The following is a 22,875-nucleotide window of genomic DNA, read 5'->3' as shown; positions in this document are numbered from 1 at the left end:
CAGATTCAAATGTTAATATTATCCAGAAACACCCTCACAGACACACCCAGAATAATGTTTGACCAATTGTCTGGGCAGCCCATGGCTCAGTCAAGTTGACACAGTAAACCTCTGTTAAAGAGATCTCTCCACTGTGGCTGGGCAAAGACTCTAAAATTTCCCATTCTCTTTCATTTCTGTTCTGCTCTCAACCTCTTAGCAGTCACTCTGCTCTAAGCTTGTCTCACCTTGCCCCATGTACATTCTGGTCTTCTTGGGACCCCTCTACAGACTTTTGGAGACCCCTTTCTGCATAGCTCTTCTCTCTCTGTTACCCTGTCCCCCAAAGATTCCAGGTGCTTCAGCTGTTTGGAACTCTAATCTTTACCTTCACATCTCAGTAGGACCCCCATGCTTTGCTTGGATTCTAGCTCCCTCCACCATGTTGGGAAGTTGTCCCCAGAGAACCAGGGCAAAAAAATAGGGTCGGTGGAGGAGACAATTTTCTTTAAAAATTCTGTTTCCCTGATTATATTTCATGGAGTAGGCAGACTTTTAAATAATGTTGTAGTGATGTGGACCTTTGGATGAAGGTCAGGACAGAGGGGTGGGCTCTAGAGTAAATTGTACCCCGCTTCCCTCTTAGTGTTGGAACCATAGCCAAGGCAGATGCCATGGGTTGCAAGCTCTGCAGGTGCAATGACTAGGGGCTGTCACTCATGAAACAACTCTCCTATTAATGGATGCCTTCATTCTTTCCTTCATTTGCCACTTGTTCTCCTGTAACATTCTTCTTACTCTTAGTCTTACCTTCTTTACGGGGAGCGAGTCAAAGTCAGTTCATTCCATCCTTGAGACTTACTAAATTATTTGGAGATGTCTAGTCACTGGTCCTTTAATCTTTCATTGTCTTGGCTGAACGTCCTTGGTACTTCCAGATCCCCACTCACCTAATTACTTTCTCAGAAGTTCTGAATTTTCACCGCCTCTCTTATGTAGATCTAGAAATTGAAAGAATTGTGAGCTTCAGAAGCCTTACACATACTAAGACTACAAATCCAGGTCTCACCTGTCAAATTCTTGGAAAGATTTTTCTGATACTCCCTCTTCCTCAAATCTAAATTGGTTCCTCTCGTTAATTTTCTCTTTTGGCAATCTGTACTTCCCCCTCATAATCGTGAGCATGGTTTGTAGTTATATATTAGTGTGATTTTGCCTGTTTCCCACGTTGGACTGTGAGTTCCCTGAGGGCAGACACAGTGGCAGTAACTCTCACCCTTATGTCTCCAGTTCTCAGCACATATTTGTTGAAGAAATGAATGATAAATTTGAAACTCATCATGTCATGACATCATCTGATTTTTAAGATATTATTTGTGTGCGTGCAGTTATTTAAAATTATTTTTCGGTTGTTTCAGTAGGCGTAAGTGATGGCACTTCTGAATTGTATACAGAAGTATGTATGGTTGTCCCTCTTTCGACTTTGTCCATTCCTGTCCATTCCTACCCAACCACCTTCTCAGTCCCATTGTCCTGACGACAGATACTGCTGTTGAAGGTTTGCAGGTATCTTTCTGGACATTTTCCTGTGTATTTCCATTTATATGAAAAGAAACAAGTATGCTTATGTTGTTGTTGTACAGATATATGTTTGCCCATATTTCTTTGTAGCAGTGGAATTTGAATGCTCAATTAAAATGGCAATTAAGTATTATTTTGCTATTATCATTGGTTTGATAATCAGATCTTTTCTGATCTGTTTATTTTACTTTCACATACTCTAAGTAAGGCACATAACCTCTAGACCTGAGTTTCCACATCTACTAAAGGATTGATTTGAATTAAATGAAATTGAAGACCTCTTGCTCTCAATCTGATACTAAATTCAATGTTATTGTATAATTCACATGTATTAGCTACCACAAAAAAACATGTTATTGTTTGTAATATTGAAAAAACAGGAAGGTCAAACATCAGTTATGACTTTGGGTAGCAAGAGGAAATTTTCGGGCAAGTTGTTAAAATGTTCAAATTTTTTTTTTCTCCAAGAGTGGCTAGAGAATGTTAGCTGCTAAAACTAGTAGTGGGATCTATCTGTCTTGTGGACTTTGGCACTAGGAAGTTTGTGCTTTATTGATCCCTCAGAGCTAGCTGATGGCACCCTAAAAGGAATTTCACCCCAACTCCCTGAATTTTCACATCACAGCTGTACATTTATTAACACAATAAATGTCCCTGTGAAAAATTTTATAGGAATCGAAGTTTACATAGGTAAATCTTTGTTAGTGATTTATATAAAGCATTTTATGTAAAATAGTTTCCCAAGCAATTTTAACCCCTATCTCCTCTCCCAAAAGAGAAACAAACAAAAAGAATAAAAAAAAACAAATTTTGTTTAGTCATGGTATGTTTTTAAGTTCTCTGTCATAGAATATCAAATCTTTAAATTTCTTTTAGTTAGCTGCTTTTGTCAAGTATCTCACTCATTTTATAGTTTAAAGAATTGTATTTCTAATACTTCTTTCATATATCACCACTTCTATTTAAAATTTTTTTTTAATTATGGAAAACTTCCAACATACATAAAAGTGGAGAATATAATGAACCCTCATGTCCCTGTCCTCCTGCTTCCACAGTCATCACTATTTTGCCCACCTGGTTTGCTAACATTTTCAATATAAATAATACCACATTTAAAAATATTCTCTTTAGAAAAGAGGCTTGGTGTTTAAGAGGAAAAAAAAAAAACAAACTCAAAACAAGAAATAAAAACTATGCCCAAGCTTTATCTGATTATGGCTATTTATAGAGAATTGATAATTATATAAAATATTTTTTTAGTTCATATACCATTCTTTGTATCAGAAATACTCAATTTTGTGCCTTTCGCATTGAAATGAATTAGCAAAGTCATTTGTTCCATCATTAGATTGCAGGTATGACTTAACTGTGCTTATAATCTTGTCTTAAATATTTAAAAAATTTAACTCATTTGTTTCAACAAAGCAACCAAAAGCAGATATTTTTTTGGAGATGATATAGTTTGATGATACTGGTTTCCTTTCCCTCCTGTATTGAGAGTCAGCTATAGTTGAGGAAGCTGGCCATCTGGAGGGTGAGTTGAACAGGCTGTTCCCACTTCCTGGGGCTAGGTGCTGTCAAGCATATAGTTTGTTAGCTGCCGTTGAAGGCAGAGTGGGGTTAGGGCCTTAATCATGGTATAAATACTGTGGCAGGGTTGAGGGGAAGTGGTGTCTACTGTAGAGGTTGCTGGTGGGAGACTTTCTGGAGGAGAAGGCATTGGTGTTGACAGGTGGAAAAGGAAGGAAGGCGCATGGAGTCTGAGCAAAAAAGTGATGTTGGGGGAATGAGATTTGTTCCTCGTGGCTAGAGTGTAGATTTGGGGAAAGCATATAGTAGGAAATAAGACTGGAAAGGTGGAGATAATAATGACAGTATAAAATATGACAGTATGAAGAAGTGAACAGGTAATGAGCATTTACCGTGCAGTGCTTTAAATGCTTTACACGTGCTGTGTCATCGATAACAGCACTATTTTATGGGGTAATCTTCACTTTGTAAATGAGGGCACTTAGTCAACTAGTTTAGAACTTTGCGTGAGGCCACCTAGTAAGTTGTGGAGCCAGGAGTTAAACTAGGGCAGGCTGACTCCGGAGCCTGACGGCTTTGGGCCTTGAACACCAGGTTAAGCAACACAAAGCACTTTTTGGGGGTCCTACCATGGACAGTGACCTAGCAGTATATTAACTGAGTTTTAAAAGCAAAGAATTTTAATAGTTTATTTTCATGAGCTTTTCACCTTTACTGGAGTTTTAAAAATTGGAGGTTCTTAAAGGTTGTTTCATAGTTGTGGCTTTAGCTAGATTCCATGACGACTTTTATGTTAAGATGGAGGCTGAATTTCTTGGACCATTTTTTCCTGATTATAAAACATGTGCATATTTATAAAAGATGTGATGCACTGAAAAGTGTAAAGAAGACAGTAAAAACCATCCAGTCTTTTATTAGCCAAAGACATTCATTATTAATAATTTTATGTATTTTCTTCCAGAGTTTTTTCTATGCTTTTTTTTTTTTTTTTAACTTTCTTGAGACTATGCTTTGATGAAGATTTTGAGTTCTTTCTGATAAAATACAATGCATGACTTTTTCCCTCATGTAATATAGTTGTTTTAAGAACTTAAATGATTACATAATATTTTATCATGTGAATGTACAATAATCCTTGTCATCTTTTCTTTTGAAAGTGTTGAACATTTTTATTGTTTCTGATTTTTTATTTTTGATGATGCACTTTTGTATATAAATTTTGTATGTTTCATCATGAAATGTATTTCTAAAAGTAGAGATTGAATATGAAGCAAAATAGACTACAAGCAGAATGTGCATCAGTGTTACATGAAGAAAACTGTATGGGAATAATACTTACTCTTGCCGAAGCTCATGTTCAAGTGTACCGTGTATAGATTTGAAGATCATAAACTGAGAAATAAAGCATAAGATTCGAGCAAGAAAAATAGACTGGGACTGGCTAATTAAATTTGAGAAGAGAGATTGAGTGTCTTGATGTTCAGCTGGAGAAGAAGCTGAGGAATAAGTCTCTGTGCATCTGAAGAGTGTTTTGTAGGCTTTGTATAGTTATTTTCTGTTTCTTCAGAGTGCATAAAAAAACATGAACTTAAGTTAGCATAGAGGAATTTAGCATACAGTTTGTGACTCAGGATTGAAAATTCTCGGTATAGTTGATCATGAGAATTATTCTTGGAGATGGGTAGATTTTCACTATACATTTAGGATTTTGTTCTGCATAAGGAGGAAGGGGTGCTTAAGATGACGATTTAAAGGTATAACTAGACCTTTATTTCTAAGATTTAGTTTAATATTAGTTCTAGATTTCTTACCTGTTGTATGTTTCTTTTTTGATATTCCAATATGAGAGCAGCACTACTATGTTAAAGTTTGCAGTTTTGATTGAAAGGACAAACCAGAACAAGAAACAAACAAATAAAACTCCACACGGACAGCTAGCAAAATAGCATGCCCGTGTATGTAATCGATTTGCATGACTGTGAATGAGGTCCCCAAAGTTGAACATCCAGTCTAGTGAGGCCAGCGGAATTTGAAATATAGGTTGGGAAATGTTGACATTAACAAATCAGTCATATGTGTTAGGACTGTGACAGTATGGCTGCTGATACCCAATGCCAGTCATTTATACAGAATTTCCATTGATCAAGAAAATTCTAGTTTAAGATTTTAAGGTTTAAGATTCTAGGTTTAAGATTTCATTTCATTACAAAATGCACATTCATTTTAGAAACTTTAGAAAATACTGAAGATAAGAATAACAATTTCCTGCAGTTCCTCTCTCTGGAGATAACTACTATTTGCATTTTGTGTATAACCTGTCTTTTTTTTTTTTTTTCTGCACACAGTTATTCTCTCCTTTTTAAAATGAATATATTTGCATACTGCTTTATAGCCCACTTTTTCTATGTAAGACAGTATTTTCCATGTTGTTATTCTATCATTCTAACGTGCTTATTGAACATCTACTAGGCTATAGTAGAAATATGAGATTGAGATTCACCAAGCAGTAGATACTATCACTTGAGTAAGAATATAACATAAATAATTACTAAAATATAGTGGTCGGTAAGTAAACGCAAGTTCAGAGGAGAGATTGGCGTGGCTTTAAGCTGGTTGAGGGAGAATTAAGGTGGTCTTGAAGAGTGGATAGGATTTAGGTAAAGAAAGGGCAAGTTTTAGGCAGGGGGAATGATTTTGAGCATTGATGCAGGAGGTTAAGTGGCATTTTATAGAATGCCATGCTGAGCTCTGAGTTCAGGGCAATAAGATTTGATCTAATGTTCCTAAGTTACAGGGGGGTTAAATCCAGGTTGAAAGTCTGTGCTTCAGGGATGTAAGCGTGGCAGCTTAAAGGTGCGATGAAAAGGGACAAGGGATGCGCTGTCTTTAAGTAAAACGGTTCCCAAATCCGGCTGTGCTCAGGAGTAACCTGGAAGTTCTTGTTTAAAAAACAGCCAGATTCTTGAGTCCTTCTCCATGCTTCCTGAATCAGGATCTTTGGGGGTGGAGTCTGCAGTCTAGTTTTGGCAACCTCCCGTATTGTTTCTGACATACTGTCTGGCCTAGGAGATGCTTAGTTTAGGAGGCATCTGTAATACGTGTGAAATAGGGACTGATATAAGGACATGGACCAGGGTGATAACAGTAGGCATGGACGAGAATGGAAAGGCATGAGGCATTTTGAAAATCGATAGAATTTAGTGAGACCGTTTAGAGTAGCTAAAGAAGTCAGCAGTTTCTAGCATGGTTGTGGTGTCGGGGGCACGTGTAGAGGTGGCAGTGTGAGCTGTGTAAGGAAGGGATGAGGACGCCTTTTAGGCATAGTGAGTTGAGGTGGGAATGTGGCACTGCACGCAGCATCCAGCAGCTGTTGGACTAGATACTGAGTGAGCGGTCAGGGTGGAGAAGAGAGTCTGGAATTATTAGTTCAGAGTAAATCTTTGAAGTGCTTCTTTTAGAGGGAAAGATGTATAGAAAAATGAGTGGAGGGGCCAGACGATGGGACTGGAGAGTGACACCCGAGTTTGGGGCCAAAGGTGAAAGAGACATGGAGGATGATTGGTACCCTGAAATACAAGATCACACATTTTAAGAATTTTTTAAGAGGTAGCATTTCTCTAAGTTCCACAAAAGTCTAGCAGGGAAAATAAGTACAACTAAACTCATTTTACTACTCTTAGTAATAAGCTTATTGGAAGAAAATGTAAGCTGTTAATAATAGTGTGTGTTTTTTAAATTATTTCTGGATCTTGTTGTTTTTCCGTATTTTTGAAATTCGAGGATAATTAAAAAACAGTGGTTCATAAAATTATATATAATTATATGTATTAAAGTACAGATAATCAACTAAGTATATGTGTGCATGTACTTATGTAAATTAATTATATATAATGTATATTTTATAAATAAAATTGTGTATATATAAAATATTTTAGAAACACATATATATAAATACTTTAGACCATCCTATTTAGAAAAGTCAGTACTATCAGAAAGGAAAGAGTGAGCAGAGTAGTTTTTTATTGCATTTCTTAGAAACTAGTTAAGAGAAGGGGTCGCAGACTATTATTGATTGAACATACTCTTCCTAAGTGTCTTCTGTCTGATAGATATGCTTTGTTTCTGGAATACATGCATGCACGAGATCACCCCAGATGTTCAGGTTAGGGAGGGAAATGTAACGGGGGATGACACTAAGCACTGGATCTCAACCTTGTTTGATTCTCAAAGCACCTAGAGGTCATTGGGCCACCCCTTTTTAATTCCTCTTATGAGCAGGGTCGATTTGAGTAATAGAAAGTTTGAGTACATTATGTGTAGGTGATATGAAGCAAGCACATCAGCAGAAGAGATTGAAAAAATTTGTTTTGTTCATATTACTTTGCTTTTAATTCCTATTTACGAAGGGTTCCTGTACCCAGTTCCAACATGTGAGGGTGTGTGTGTGTGTGTGTGTGTGTGTGTATGTTTTTCATGGGGGAGGGGCTTTTTCACACCAAGCAGTTCTCAGATGGCATCAGGGTGTCTGAGAATTCAGCCCAATTCTCACACTATCTACCTGGTGAAGGGCTCAGTCCTGTAAGACCCTCCAATTCTGACACCAAGCACAAGCCCAGGTTGTTACCTGGGCATCTGAATGGCTACAAACTGGAGGTTCCTGTGACCTCCTCCTTAGGTTTGATTCATTTCCTAGAATGGCTCACTTTTCTGTTTTTTCATTTTTGGCCACGCCTCGAAGCTTGTGGGATCTTAGTTCCCCAACCAGGGATCGAACCTGGGCCCTGGCAGCGAAAGCTTCGAGTTCTGACCACTGGACCGCCAGGGAATTTCTCAACACAAGAATTTGTGTGGATTGGATGTGGGGTAAGCAATAGGAAAGAGGTCCTAGATGATTAGGGTTTTAGTTTGGGAGATTGAGGTGTGGTGATACCCATTAACCAAAACTGAGAATACAGGAAGGAGAAGTGGATTTTCTTCCTGTCCTGCCTGGTCATTCCTCTTCTTTTTTGATCAAGAGAGAAGAGTGGGGAAATGACAAATTCAGTTTAATGTGGGGCCTGAGATCAGCGGCTTTGGAGTCTGTTTGGTTGGATTTGAATCTTATCTCTCTACAATTCGTCCTGTGTGACTTGGGGCGACTTCACTTCTCTGGGTCTTAGTTTCCTCACCTGTAAAACGGGTAATAGTGCTACTTAACTTATGTAATGGGAATTAAGTGAATTAAAGGAAAATGTTTATGTGTACATTAAATATAAGATACCTCATATGCAGTAATAACTGGGAAACAAAATCAAGCTCAGTTCACTGGACTCTCAGAAATGTGGAGTCCAGTGAACCTTAAAGGAGAGAGGTGGGCTAGAGGCAAGTTGGTGTTTTCAGTCTGCTTAATTCCACATATAACTAAGAGGGTACTTAATGTTGCCTTTCAACCAAATCTTAGAAATGAGCCTTCTGGAACTTAGGTCTGCTTATGATAAGGGATATTTCCTAGTAGCTACTTTATATAGTAGTAGTCACTCTCCAGTAGTGGAAGTTAGGTTCCTGAAAAGTGCTGTGGTCTGAATATTAATGTTTGAGGAACTTGGAGTATAAGAGAATGCATGCAGATATGTTGATAGACTTGAAGGTTGAAATAAACCTGTGAAAATCATTGTTTTCACACTCACTAAAGGAGACAAAGGATGGCAAGCAAAATAAAGTATCACTGGTAGTTTATATGTTTTTTAAAAAAATAAATTATTTATTTATCTTGGTTGTGTTGGGTCTTCATTGCTGTGCGCGGGCTTTCTCTAGTTATGGCGAGCGGGGGCTACTCTTAATTGTGGCGCGCGGGCTTCTCATTGCGGTGGCTTCTCTTGTTGCGGAGCACGGGCTCTAGGCGCGTGGGCTCTAGAGCGCAGGCTCAGTAGTTGTGGCTCACGGGCTTAGTTGCTCCGTGGCATGTGGGATCTTCCCGGACCAGGGCTCGAACCCGTGTCCCCTGCATTGGCAGGTGGAGTCTTAACCACTGCGCCACCAGGGAAGTCCCTATATGTTTTGAATTAGTGGCAGGGTACCTGTACTTTTTTTTGGTCATAGCTTACTCCTAGAAACTTTTCAGTCTCTGCCCACCAGTCTTAAAAAAGATATTTGTCAATGCGTTATGCGTTGTAACAGATAATATGCCTATGAGTTATTTCCCTCCTGTTTTCCTGTATTTATTGCCATATACGAATACTCAGTGCCTAATTTTGTCTCAGTTTAGCCCAGGTATAGTCCTGGAGAGGCCAGGTAACTTGGTGCTTGAGGTAGCAGAAATTGGGGCAATATTTATTTAATCAACTCAGCTCTGTCTTCTTGAACCTTTTCTCTGGTGCTCACTCAGGGTTGTGTTAGTTCTTTATGTACAGTTTCATGAGAAATCACATCCTTCTTCCCCTTAAACCCATGTATCAGCTACTTCCACTTGCAACGTGCCATTGGAGTCATATATTCCAAGACCCAGGTTTTCAGTCCTTCATGTTCTTTTTATCTTGCCTGAGGCTTTAGTGCAAAAATAACTTATCTGCTATTGGTTTTTACACTCTTTTCAGCTTGTCTCCTTAATTTTTTTGTTTTTTGTTTTTCGTAAAAGGAATATATAACAAACTGTTACATGCTATAATCAGAATTTCTCTGCTAGACTGACTTTTCAGGAGAGTTACTTTTCCATTCCCCTAAAGTGAAATACTTTATACAAATTAATTTACTGCTTATGAGCTTTATTTTATGTTTGGTATGGTTGAGGCAGAAGAGTGGTGAGTCTAAAATCAGACTAAGTCACCTAGATTCTTGCAGGTTTGCAATTTTCTCATAACCATTTCAGTGATCCCTAATGAGAGGCATCTTGGAGTGGTGGAAAGTAGTGAACTTTGGTGTGGGACCAGAGTTCTCAAGCTGTGCCCTTAGGCCAGGCGGGTTAATCTCTCTGACCCTTGATTTCCCCACTGATGAAATAACAGTGCCTACTTGTAGGGTGTGTGTCAACGTCTGTGAAGTGTCTCAGCTGATGGTGTATAGCAAATGTCTTTTTCCCTGCAGTTTTACTCATAATTTTGATTTGATATCATCTTACGCTTTTTGCCTTTTTACTTTTTTTTTTTTTTTTTTTTTAAGACTGTGACGGTTTCCTAGGGATCCTGGGGGAAATCATAAATGTTCTTGGTTTTTAGGATTTCTCTTGAAACCCCCAGTTAGTGAAAGGACTTTTTTCTGTGTATGCCATTTGATCATCTTATTGGGAATTAGAGTTATAGATTTTTTATTTTCCTTGTGTGTTAGGTATCAAAACATTTCCCCCATGACTCCTTTGGTTATTATAATTCTTGAAAATCTATTTCTAAAATTATTATTTGGAAAAAAGACATTTTCTTCTATCACTTCCTTGCTCTGTTAGTGTAAGTGAGCAGAAGTTTATAAGGAAAGCTAGTCACAGAGTATAATTTTAAGATAATCACATTGTAATTTGATCCATGGAATCAAATTTTAGGTATTTAAAATTCATTTTCATTTTTTTTTTAACATCTTCATTGGAGTATAATTGCTTTACAATGGTGTGTTAGTTTCTGCTTTATAACAAAGTGAATCAGCTATACATATGCATATATCCCTGTATCTCCTCCCTCTTGCGTCTCCCCTCCACGCTCCCTATCCCACTCCTCTAGGTGGTCACAAAGCACGGAGCTGACCTCCCTGTACTATGCGGCTGCTTCCCACTAGCTATCTATTTTACATTTGGTAGTACATATAAGTCCATGCCACTCTCTCAACTTTGTTTTCATTTTTGTAGCTTGTTATTTTATTTTTTTGTAGCTTATTCTTTTTTTTTTTTTTAACACTATTTTATTTATTTTATTTATTTATGGCTGTGTTGGGCCTTCGTTTCTGTGCGAGGGCTTTCTCTAGTTGTGGCAGGTGGGGGCCACTCTTCATCGCGGTGCGCGGGGCCTCTTACTATCGCGGCCTCTCTTGTTGCGGAGCACAGGCTCCAGACGCGCAGGCTCAGTAACTGATTGTGGCTCACGGGCCTAGCTGCTCCGCGGCATGTGGGATCTTCCCAGACCAGGGTTCAAACCCGTGTCCCCTGCATTGGCAGGCAGATTCTCAACCACTGCGCCACCAGGGAAGCCCTGTAGCTTATTCTTAATTGGCATCTTCTGAACTATCAGAATTGTCCTTTTAAATCTCATTGTGCATTATATTTTATTTTTTCATGTGGGTTAAATTTTTTAAAATTTTGAATATATGAATATATGAGAATATATATTGATATAACACGTAAAATTGAAAGGTCATAAAAAAACAACTGTATACTTGTACCCAGCTTGAGAAATAAAATAGTACCTACCAGAAATAAAATAGTATCTTCTGAAGCTTGTATCAGACTGATTTTTTTCACCGGCTGCTTATAATACTTCCCTACTACTTTAGTTATTTTGGAACTAGATACAGGGCTTCCCTGTTAGCGCAGTTGTTAAGAAACCGCCAGCCAATGCAGGGGACATGGGTTCCAGCCCAGGTCCGGGAAGATCCCACATGCCGCGGAGCAACTAAGCCCGGGCGCCACAAATACTGAGCCTGCGCTCTAGAGCCTGCAAGCCACAACTACTGAGCCCGCGTGCTATAACTACTGAAGCCCGCGTGCCTAGAGCCCGGGCTCCACAACAAGAGAAGCCACTGCAACGAGAAGCCCGCGCACCACAACGAAGAGTAGCCCCTGCTCGCCGCAACTAGAGAAAGCCCGCGCACAGCAACAAAGACCCATCACAGCCAAAAATAAATAAATGAAATTATTAAAAAAAAAAAAACAAAACTAGGTACAGTTTTTAGTTTTGCCTCAGTACAAAACATTGTGTCATTAGAGAATACATCAGTACCTGCCATTTAGTTTATTAACTAGTTAATCTGGATTTGCCATATCATGCTAATGCATTCATTTCAATCATAGTTTTGCCACTCTAGTTTTTTTCAGATTTGTAGTAATTTTATAAATCTCAGCATGACAGTGCTTTTGATTAGGTGTCTCGATATCCTCCCACCCTCTCTCCCCTCCTCTCATCTCCCCCACCCCTCTTGAGGAAGAGAGACAGACACAAAGAGACCGAGTCTGATACCTTCCTGAGCATACCATGCACGTAAACTCAGCTTGCTGAAATTCTGTTATCCCTGCAGATGTGCTGTAGGTTAATTTTATGCAGTGATTTTCAGACAACTAAAAATTGGTTTGTAAGTTGAGCTTCAAAAACCACTTAAGCTTGGTTCCTAGATTGTTCATAGACCATTGTATTGCCTTGGGCAAAGTGTGAGCTAAAACATACTGTAAAAGATTTTGAGGACTATGGGAGGTTCCTGTGGTAAGGATAGTAGATGCTTTTCGTTGGCATCTAATTTTGCTCCATAATTTGTGAATGGCTCCATTTGTGGGGGAAAAGATAAAAAATTCAGTGTCGGATTTTCTCAGAAAAAATTAAAATGTGACTGTCTGGATTTGTAAGCTTCTTTAGATAGAAAATTGTATCTATAATTGGCCAAGTACATTTGTTGTTAGCTGTTACCTACTTATTGTCATTAAAACTCACATCTATTTTTTGAAAAGTGACCAGCCTGAAGGATATATTGGAATAATCACTAGAATCTTTATTTAAAGTAATCCAAGATCAAGACTTGAGGAGTTTATCATTTCTCAGTATATGATGGTTTAGTTGCTGCATATGTCAGCAGCAGATTTTGTAACTTACAGAAATTCTTTACCCTTTGCTAAAGGCTGCTTTTCAAATGAGTGTGATTAAATGGTTGATTTTTTTTCTAAAAGATGTCAGTTTTAGGGTGAGACCATTTTGATAATCCAGAGTCAGGTGCATTATCCATTGTGCCACTGGCCCACTCATCTTTTCCTATTGAAACCATTGAAGTTGGCAGGGTATAGGTAGCATTGTGACATTTTACAGGTGAAGAATATAATGTCAGGAGCCTGAAGGATTTGAAAATGTGCAGTTCATGGCAAGAGATTTAAAAATTCACATTTTCCTTTACCGTAGTTTATGCTAGAATTGTAAAGACTTACCATTTATGAGGGAAAAATTATTAGAAAACTATGTCTTTGAAGTAAAAATCTTGAATCTTGATTCAAATATTATTTTTGCAAATAAAACTATTTTGATGTACTACTTTAATGTTCATCCATTTATCTGTCCATATCCCCTTTCCCCCAAGTTGGGCACTAATTGGTCACATGCCTAGGGTTTTCCTTGATACCACAGCAGCATCTAAGCTGGAAAAGTGGTTCTTCAGGAATGGAATCTGGAATCCAGGGAATGATTTCAGACACAGGTAGTTCCTAATTTACAAGTAATTCATACATGTAAACCCCTTCCCTGAGCTGCTCTTTCAGTTGCTCCTATTTGGAGTACAGAATTTGAGCTTTTAAAGAACTTCTGGGGTTCAAAAGTAAGTAGAAGCAGAAATAAGTGAAAAGCAGAAATATTTGGTGGCAATAAATATAGAGTCAAATCCATATTATGACCCACTTGGATAAAAATGTTTTTCCTCAAACTACCTCAGTAGTTTTTAACATTATTTTGCAACACTGTTAGAATTCTACCATTTAGGGGTTTATTTGGGCTAACTAGCTAGCATCCTTGTTGAAAACTGCAAATATTAAAGTGAATTATTTCAGCCCTGTTGATTTCTTCCTATCACATACCTGAAATGAACTACACTGAGGCAATAGGAGCTTTGGGTGGTAATTTAGGAACATACTTAGGGGAGAGCATTGTTATTAGCAGGATGATTGGAATGTCATAATGTAAAATTTAGGAAATTACAGGCATCAGGAGTTGAGAGAGTGCTAACAAAGGAAAACAACCTACTTCAGAATTTGTCCGGATAAAGAGAGGATCTAGAATTGGTTAAGTTTCTATGTTTCTTCTGCAGGGTCCCTAGTGCCCATGGCTGGTGTAATATCTTTTGGGTTCAATAGATGTCTTTTGGCTAGTCTGGGCACTTGGCCAACATGAGCAACATTGTTTCATTAGGAATAATACTTAGTTCCACAGCAACAATTTGGAAAATAGATTTTTAGACCAAACTCATTTATAAGTTAGGTTTCAGCCTGTGCTTGTCTTTGTCTTGTCTGTCATCAGTGCTCTCAGTTGACAGTAGCTACAAGGTTGCTTTTGCTTTCCCATCAGTCATGGAATTTGCTGGCCAATCATAAAATAGCAGTGGAAGTAATAAGTAGGAAGTAAAGTGAAAGAATTACAATAAGTACGAGAAGCCACTCGGAGAGCAAAAAAGGGCTTGTGGGCTTAGGGGAACAGTTGGTAAGCAGCAGCGTCTCCGAACTTAATTTACCAGTAACATTGGTAGATTGACATGTGATCGTTCCTATAAAGTAACTTTCATTACCTCTGATAGTAAGCCACGGTGAAAAGTGAATTCACATTTACTGATTTGTGAATTGATGTAGATTACAAAATGTAGATTTTTTTATTCAGATAAAATTACATAGAATAGTGTAATATTGACAGTTTATTTCATCCCTAGAAATGTGTGAAATTTTTGTTGGTAGTAGTCAGATTTTAAAACTGTTTTTCTCCCTGATAATTAAATATTTTATATATAATTGATTTTCATTAATGAAAATTATTTTCAAGTAAGCTTAAATAAATGTGAGGAAATGAATTTGCAGTAATTTTATTTCTATGTTTTGGGGATTGTATTTACATTAGATGTTCCTCAATTAGGGGTAATTGTCTTGCATCCTTATCTCTTATCATAATCTGTTTTTCTTCACACAGTGTTATAGTTTTGCTGCTGGACTCTTCCCTCCCTTCCCCCACCCCATCAGGATGATATGAGACTTGAAAGAAGACGATGCATACAGGTGACTCAAGTTTTGAAATACAGTAAAACTGTGGCTGTCTGAGAGAATGTGGGAACTGGTGGTATATTTTGAATGCGGGAGCTTTCTGATAAACAGCATTAGTGGGGAGAATTATTTTGATCAATAAATGCAAAGATAGTTGGAACATTTATTAAACTTGACTTTGGGAATCAGTTTGATAATCAGTGACAGATAGTGGTATTAATACAAATACAGCATAGTGATTGCTAGTACTTGACCTTTTCAAAAGGGGTGTTGGCTAATACTTTGGCGAGAATTGAAGTATTTCTGTTAAAAATAAATAAAATATTCACCTTTATGGTTGAATGCATGTTCCCCCAGATCCCTGTTAGAAGAGAGCAAATCTTTTAAAGGCATAGGGAGTAGATGTTAGTAGTGTGTCTTAAGTCTCTGACAATTCAGTTAAGGATATTATTATACCCATATGTATGATTCCTTAAAAAATATGGTCTGGGATTTTGTTTTTTCTTTCCTGCCTCTCCATCCCTTCCTTCATTCCTCTCTTTCTCCTTTCTTTCTTCCTTTTCTCCTTCCCTTTTCTCCTTTTGTCATTTGTATTTATACAGGAGAAGCAGTATAGAAGGCATTTTTGAAAGAATATTTTTGATTGCTTTATAATTAATTGAGGTGATCTTAACTTATACACGGAAAAATGGAGGCTGTTCCATCTGTGGCTGTGTTTGAGCTCTTGAAAATGTAGTGTAGCTAATGGATGAAGTGTTACTAACTTTTAAACTTGAATGTTCTTAAATCAGGCCGATGAGGAGGTATTTTGTTGAACCAAGTGGCTTATATTTGCAGACCTGGTCAGAGATAGTTTTATTTGATTTATAAACTGAAAGTGTGATCTTTAACTGGAAAAGAAGTAACCACATAAATCTTGGATAGATGCTTAATTACATTATTGGTGAAGGTGTTAAGGTTTTTGTGATTGCTTTTTATTTAGGTGATCTTTGTTTTCTAAAAAGAAAAAAATTACCATTTTTTGACTTCAGCTTGGGATTTTAAAAAATAATGTCTCAGGTGTGCCATTTTGTATGAAGAAATGTGCTTGAATATATATTAAATTTAATTATAGATCAAATCATATTTTACATTCATGAGGGACTCAAAGAATCTGATGATAATTCTTTTTTGAGTAAAAGGTGTTTGAGTAATTATCTCTGTAATCTGTCTCTCCGGGGTGCACATGTATATTTGCCTGTACATATTAGAGGTACACCATGTACACATTCTGGCTGAGTGGCTGACAAAAGCAACATGACGCTGAGGCTGAATGTCAGTGTCATAGAGGAGTAAATAGGAATATTTACAGAAAAAATTATAGAATTCTATGAAAATTTTGTTGTCAGATTTTATAAGTTTGACCTTTTGGTGCAGGAACAGTTGCGCAGCACCGTCAGCTCCCGGATTGCTCTGTGGGCACATGCTGCACATGGGCTCTACCAGGTAGATGCCCACTTTCACCGGAGGTCAGTAGAGGGACAGAGTATTTTGGGGGCATCTCATAGATTTAACCATGAATATTAATGATTTTGGAGATGTTCCCTTAAGAAATTTTGAGGTGGCAAAGTTGCTATTTTATTTCTAGTTTACCTTCACAAGATATGAAGAGTTTCTAAATAACTCTTTTTCTTGAAAGGCTTATGGATGAAATGAAATATCTAAAGAGTAAATCCAGTTTATAAAGGTTATCTAGTTAATTTTATGAATGCTAGAACACACAAAAAAATAACAAATACTAGATTTATGATATAACCTAGTCTCTTACTCAGCCTCGTAGTCTTTAAAAATTACCAACATTTACTGGCTTATAAAGGAAAAAACTCAAGAAGAAAGATCTGACTCTCTCTAATATACATATTAGCTGTTGGCGTATTTCCCTTTCAACAGTTTGAAAGTTAATAATTGTTTTTGAATGTAAAATTAACAGCTTTCACAATCATCATTAATTAATGAAGTTTGCTCTGGTTTTACTATGCACACATTTATTCTTCAACGGATAGAATTTTAACACATAAAAGCTTGTAAGGAGTTTTTTCATTGAAAGTTATTTCTAGAATGCTTTTGCCTACTTGAAAGTGAATATTGTTTCCCCAGGCATTCATGGTCCTGACTTTATGTTGGTTAGCTGTGATGATACCTTACTCTCTCATACCATTTCATTTTAGGTGCAGGTTCAGGGATGCTAGAAAGGACATTGAAGTATGCTTTGACTGACTGTCTTTCAAAAGCCACAGCTTAATAATCGATTTTTACTGAACAGCAAGCCAAAGTTAAACTTCAGTATATCTCTGGTACGTGTGTATATAGGTGTTCCTGTACTTACTTAATTTGAGGGTATTTTTGCATATTTTAAAATATAGTTAGAATGTAAATTAGGTAAAATTAGATTATTTTTTGATTGTTGGAAAAAAATCATTTATGACTAAACATTTTATTTGGCTAACATTTGCTTTGTACCAGGTACTGTAATAGTGTTCTGCTCATAAGGATCCCTGTACTTAGAATCAAGGAGTACATAGGAGCACATTTCAATTGGAAGAGGGGGCAGGTATATAACAAATTTTGCAGTGGATGTTTATGATAAATTTTGAACACTTGTCTGTTGAATTCAAGCCATCTAGAGTAAAAACAGAAAGCACTCTCTGGATAATAACATTTGCAGTAATGGCTTCACCTGATACCTTCATGCCGATGTTGTCAAAATCTACCTTTGTGTCCCACTCTTCTCCTCTGAGTTCCAGACTCATGTAACTGCCTCCTAGATGTCTCTCCTGCACACACTCCCTCCTCTCCTGTTTATCCCTGTTAGCGATGAGTGACACCATTCTACCCAAGCACACTGTCATCTTGGGAACCTAGGAGCTATTTTTTACCGCTTTGAATTAAGCGATAACCAAATTCTGTTTATTTAGAATGTAGAAATCACTTAGGAGATTAAATTTGGAAAATGCACTGCCTCAGAGATCACTGTGGACATTAACATAAAGGCGTTTGCATTTTTCCAGTTTATTTGATAAAAGGACCTCACCTTCCTTTTATTTCTTGTTTATACCTGTTAACATCCAAGGGAACATTAATGGGAAAAGCTGTTGGATACAGCAGTTGATACTGTTCTTTATTTGTTGGGCTTCTTTAACAACTGAAATTGTTTTTTAACAATAGTGATAGGCTAGTCATTTTAAAACTTGAAATAGTTCTAGAACATACAGAACTGTAACTCTTTGAGGATGAATAACATTGGAAATTTATTTATTTTGAAAATCAATTCTTTTTTTTAATATAAATTAATTTTATTTATTTATTTTTGGCTGCGTTGGGTTTTTGTTGCTGCGCGCGGGGTTTCTCTAGTTGCGGCGAGCGGGGGCTACTCTTTGTTGCAGCGTGTGGGCTTCTCATTGCGGTGGCTTCTCTTGTTGCAGAGCACGGGCTCTAGGTGCGTGAGCTTCAGCAGTTGTGGCACGTGGGCTCAGTAGCTGTGACTCGTGAGCTGTAGAGTGCAGTCTCAGTAGTTGTGGGCTTAGTTGCTCCGCAGCATGTGGGATCTTCCCGGACCAGGGCTCGAACCCATGTGCCCTGCATTGGCAGGCGGATTCTTAACAACTGCGCCACCAGGGAAGTCCCGGAAATTTATTTTAAATTCTGCCATTGGTTCATATTGTCAGCCATATTTCTATGAATTTAAGTGCTTAAAACCATTTGATGTGGCAGAGTTTTAATTTTAGATTAAAATGTGAGTTTTGTAGGGCAAAGTTTGTATACCTCAATGGTCACAGGAGTATGGCATACTATTACGGAACAATTAGAAATCAGATCTGTATATTTAAATAAAACCAACTCTGTAATTCCATTCATATACAGGGTGCACTGGGGGAAATAAAAGGGTATGTACATTTTGATATTTGGGAGTGTATTGCCCATTTTCCTCCTTTTGGACTTGTTCTTCATGTGATCCTGCGTATCTGGTCTTTTTCTGTTAAGTGTTTTCCCTCCTTTAGCTGTCATTCATTTCTTAACCCTGAGCGGTCTGATTTTGTGCTTAATGATTCAATGAATTGATGGGTTTTGGTGAATGGTAAATCTAGTGGATTTATTTTTGCTCTCAGATTTTAATTTTTTCTCCCAAGAAAAAATTGGTAAATACTTGTATTTATCAAGTAATACAGCATCAATGAAAAAATTTGGAAATTGATAAGAATATAGGTAAGTGGAAGGAAACATACCCAGAGTTCTACTATGGCACTTTCCCTTCTAGTATTTTGTTTGCAATGCCATTTTTGATTAATTAAGATCATCTGAATATCTGTTCAGGTTGGTGTGCTTGGGTAGAATCTATTTTTATATTGTTTATATTTTCTCTTTTATTGCCTAGCATTATATTGTGAACATTTCCCTGTGTCATCAAAAACTTACTAACTATAGTGATCTGTTGTTCCTTTGAACTTGGAGCAAATTCAGAGTATTCAGAACTATAACTTTTTGCCGGTGAATTATTTTAGAAATTTATTTTAAAGTATGCTGAGTTGAAACCATTTCTTTGTATGCTCATTTCCTAGTTAAGTTAGGTTTCTCTCTTATTAGACATTTTCTTTTTTTTTTAAACTTTTCCTTGTCACTTTATTTTAAAGTACTGACATCTGTGCATGAGTGTTTGGTTGTATGTTAAATTATTTCCTTGTAATTTATTCCTAGGAGCGTAAGTATTAGGTCATAGGGCTTGGAAAATTTTAAGGCCCTTCATACAGCCTTTCAGAAAGGTGTTTGGTAATATGTACCAGTTTATACTCACTAGCATTAGATGAATGTTGGTCTTTTAATATACATTTGTGAGCATTGAGTATTATAATTAAAAACAAGTTTCTAATTCAGCTGGCAAAAAGAAGAATCTTCTGTTTTAGAAAATATAAAAGTGATAGTGTGTACTCAGTGGAGGAAAAAGTTCAATTGCTTCAGATATGTATAAAGTGACAAAACTAATATAGTTGAGTAAATATTCTCCTCCCAGGATTCTTTCTAGCAAATGGTTGTATTTAATGCTTTTATGGCATTTGCACATGTTTGCTTACCAGTTTTTGGTCCCAGCTAGTCTGATTCTCAAAGTTAGAGGACCGTGGCTTATCCTGTTTGTGTTTCCTGTGTGTGTCTCGCAGGGTTCCTGTGACATAGAAAGTGCTCAATGAACACTTAGAAAAAAACCACGTTTTGTCATGCTACTAATGCCTAAAAATATCTTACTCTGAATGTCTCCTTTAATAAATTTCTTCAAATGGTTTTAAGAGTTCTGCATTATTTTCCATTTCCTTATCCTTTTATGTTTCATATTTTTATTAAGTTTCTGATTTCTAATTGAAAGCAATTAATAATGATTACATCATATATGTATCTCATAAGAGAACATAACGATATTTATAGAGAAGATGATGGGAAACCTGAGGTTAGCCATGTTGTAAAGTTGAATTTCTTAGACCCTAGTGCCTTTATTCAAGACCTAGGTGAAAGCAAATAGATTCATATTCATTATTTTCGATTTTAGGGACTTACTAAATGTACCTCCAAAACAATGTTTGAGTTCTGGGAAGATGACAGCAGGGCATAGTTGTTTTGAATCTTCACAGTTTTCCCTAAAAACAGAGTAACCAGCACAACAAAATCAAAAATTCACGGACACTTTCTGTAAGACTAGGTGAACAGTATCACTACAAACCCTAATAGAAGTAGGTGGGGACAAGTCTCCAATAACTACAAGACCTGCATGGTGTCAGCATTTGTACAGAAAGATGCAGAAGGGAGCAGCAGGAATCTGATGGACCTGAGAACAGGAGAACCCCAGGCTAGCTAACAAAAAGTCCCTGGAAAGTGTGGCAAGCAAGTTGGAGAACAGAAGCTGAAATTAAGAGATGTGTTTGAGTTCTCAGGAGACCAGGGGCCCACAGTGAATTCTGTGGGTTAGATCCATCTGGTACCTGTGAATTTTCAAAACCTACCAGTTGAAGTTCCCTTCCTGGTCAAAGTCCTGCACTAAGGAGACGCTACTGGTAATAGAATCCAAATTAAGGAGGATGAAGACAGTGGGGAAAAGGGAAAAAAGGACATATAAAGTAGGGGGAAGGTGAAAGTACAGGAGACCTCATTCATGAAACTATATTTCAGTGTCCTTCATTTCCTCTTCATGAAAACAGAAGAGGACTCTTATTGAAACCGGAAAAGCTACTCCAGTTTCCTAAAAGTTTTTTATTTTACATGAGATAGAGCAACTGACTAGGATCACAGTCAAATTCCCCACAGAGCTTTTGTAAGAAGAAAGGAATAAGGAGAGAATAATATTTCTGCAGACAGTGAAAGCATACTACTAGAAAGAAATGTTAATGAAACAAATGAAAAATATAATCTAATGTTTCTAAATGAACTCAGAGAAATTTAGGAAATGGTACAAATATGGAAGAGCAACATAAATCTGAATAAGAAAATCTTAGAAATGTGGTGATAACTAAGGAAAGAGAAAAAAAAGAAAAAAATCATTTAAAAAATGAAGTCTAAACTAGAAGGTACACAAGAGTGAAAAAACAGTAGAAAATTTCTTTGGAGAAACAGAAGATAAATAGGAGAAAAAAAATTTTGACAAAAAAGAATTAAAGAAAAATAAAGAAGCATTCTAGAGAAAGTGACATTTACTAGAGAGGCAAAGAAGTTTCAACACACAAATAATAAGAGTCTGTGAAGAGGAACCAAAGCAATGAAACTTAATAAATTCTAATAATAATAACTCAAGTAAATTTCCTGAAATTACAAAAAAAAAAAGTGTTGCCACTACATTTGAAAAGGGTATGTTGTATACTTGGATAAATCGATACAGAAACGACCAACATGTAGACATATTCTTTAAACATTATTGGACTTTAAAGAAAATTCTTCGGGGTATCTAGGTAAAGACCCAAGTTTTTAAAGGAAGAATATTAGATTATCTGATTTTGATAGCAATGCTTTATTCTGGAAGCAATGGAGTAATGTCTCATATTCACAAGGAAAGGAGATAAGAGCCACGAGTTTTATATCTAGCTAAATTGACTGAAGTATAAAGACAGCAGAGAAAATATTATGAACGTGAGTATGAATTTGGAGGCTGTTCTTTCTTTGAGCACTTCTTAAGGAATCTACCAGAGACTAAACTTTGGCAACCAGAGAGATTGCAGGGACATTGATATAAGGGGAGCTTTAAATAGGTACTTGTGGAACTTAAAGGATGTTTATGAGTGAGTGTAATATGTAATGGCTAGATTCTCTGCAATGAAGATACAGTACAAACAACAACAAAAAAGGTAGAATAAAGTTTCTGATTGCTTCATTGTTACCAATGGGAAATAAAAGAATATTACTTCAAATTGGAGAAGAGGGAAGGGAGAGGGGAAAAGTTACTAATTAAGTTTCAGTGGTATTCTAAGTAGGGGAAACAGTAGGTCATACTCCTTCACCCCTAGACACATAGTGAAAAGAAAGGAAAATAGAAGGGATTTGGGTAACCATGAGAACAAAATACAAAGTTCCAAATCTCACTTTCTTCATATGGGGAATAGGAGGCATAATAATGGTAATAAAACCTCACAATGTAGTGCTGAGCACATACATAGCACATGCCTGATAGGTGTGCTCTATTTTAATTATTATTATTCTCTCCCCTCTCAATTGTTATTACCATACTATTTATGAATATTTAGGGTTTGCATTTTCTTAAATTTCCTCTTTATTTGAGAATTTGGCCTGTCTTCTCAAATTACATATTTAATGTCTCAAATTTTATCAGACTTACAGTTAATTCAAATTCATCTCATTTACATAATTTAAAATTTGTGTTGAAGGACTGT

The 22,875-nt window shown here is 36.8% G+C and overlaps 1 protein-coding gene across 7 annotated transcripts in view; it reads left to right on the top strand.

Annotated features, from left to right (window-relative positions):
- The window catches only part of DYRK1A (dual specificity tyrosine phosphorylation regulated kinase 1A), a 143,522-nt gene that overhangs the window by 36,513 nt on the left and 84,134 nt on the right, over positions 1-22,875 (top strand). For 3 of the 7 annotated variants that reach the window (XM_082394578.1, XM_082394571.1, XM_082394577.1), the window contains 2 exons: positions 14,907-14,992; positions 17,185-17,310. The exons of 1 other annotated variant lie outside the window; for it this stretch is intronic. Coding sequence is in view for 3 of the 6 variants with exons in the window: in XM_082394582.1 (XP_082250708.1) it covers positions 14,983-14,992 (10 nt within the window). In the remaining 3 variants the exon portion in view is untranslated. The remainder of the gene's footprint in view (positions 1-14,906; positions 14,993-17,184; positions 17,311-22,875) is intronic. 3 more of the 7 variants (XM_082394582.1, XM_082394580.1, XM_082394581.1) reach the window with 1 other exon arrangement.

This window comes from Balaenoptera borealis (genome assembly GCF_965194805.1).
Source record: "Balaenoptera borealis genome assembly, chromosome: 5".
Classification (NCBI taxonomy): Eukaryota; Metazoa; Chordata; class Mammalia; order Artiodactyla; family Balaenopteridae; genus Balaenoptera; species Balaenoptera borealis.
The sequence above is the reverse complement of the archived record's forward strand: the minus strand, read 5'-3'. Positions and strand labels throughout refer to the sequence as shown.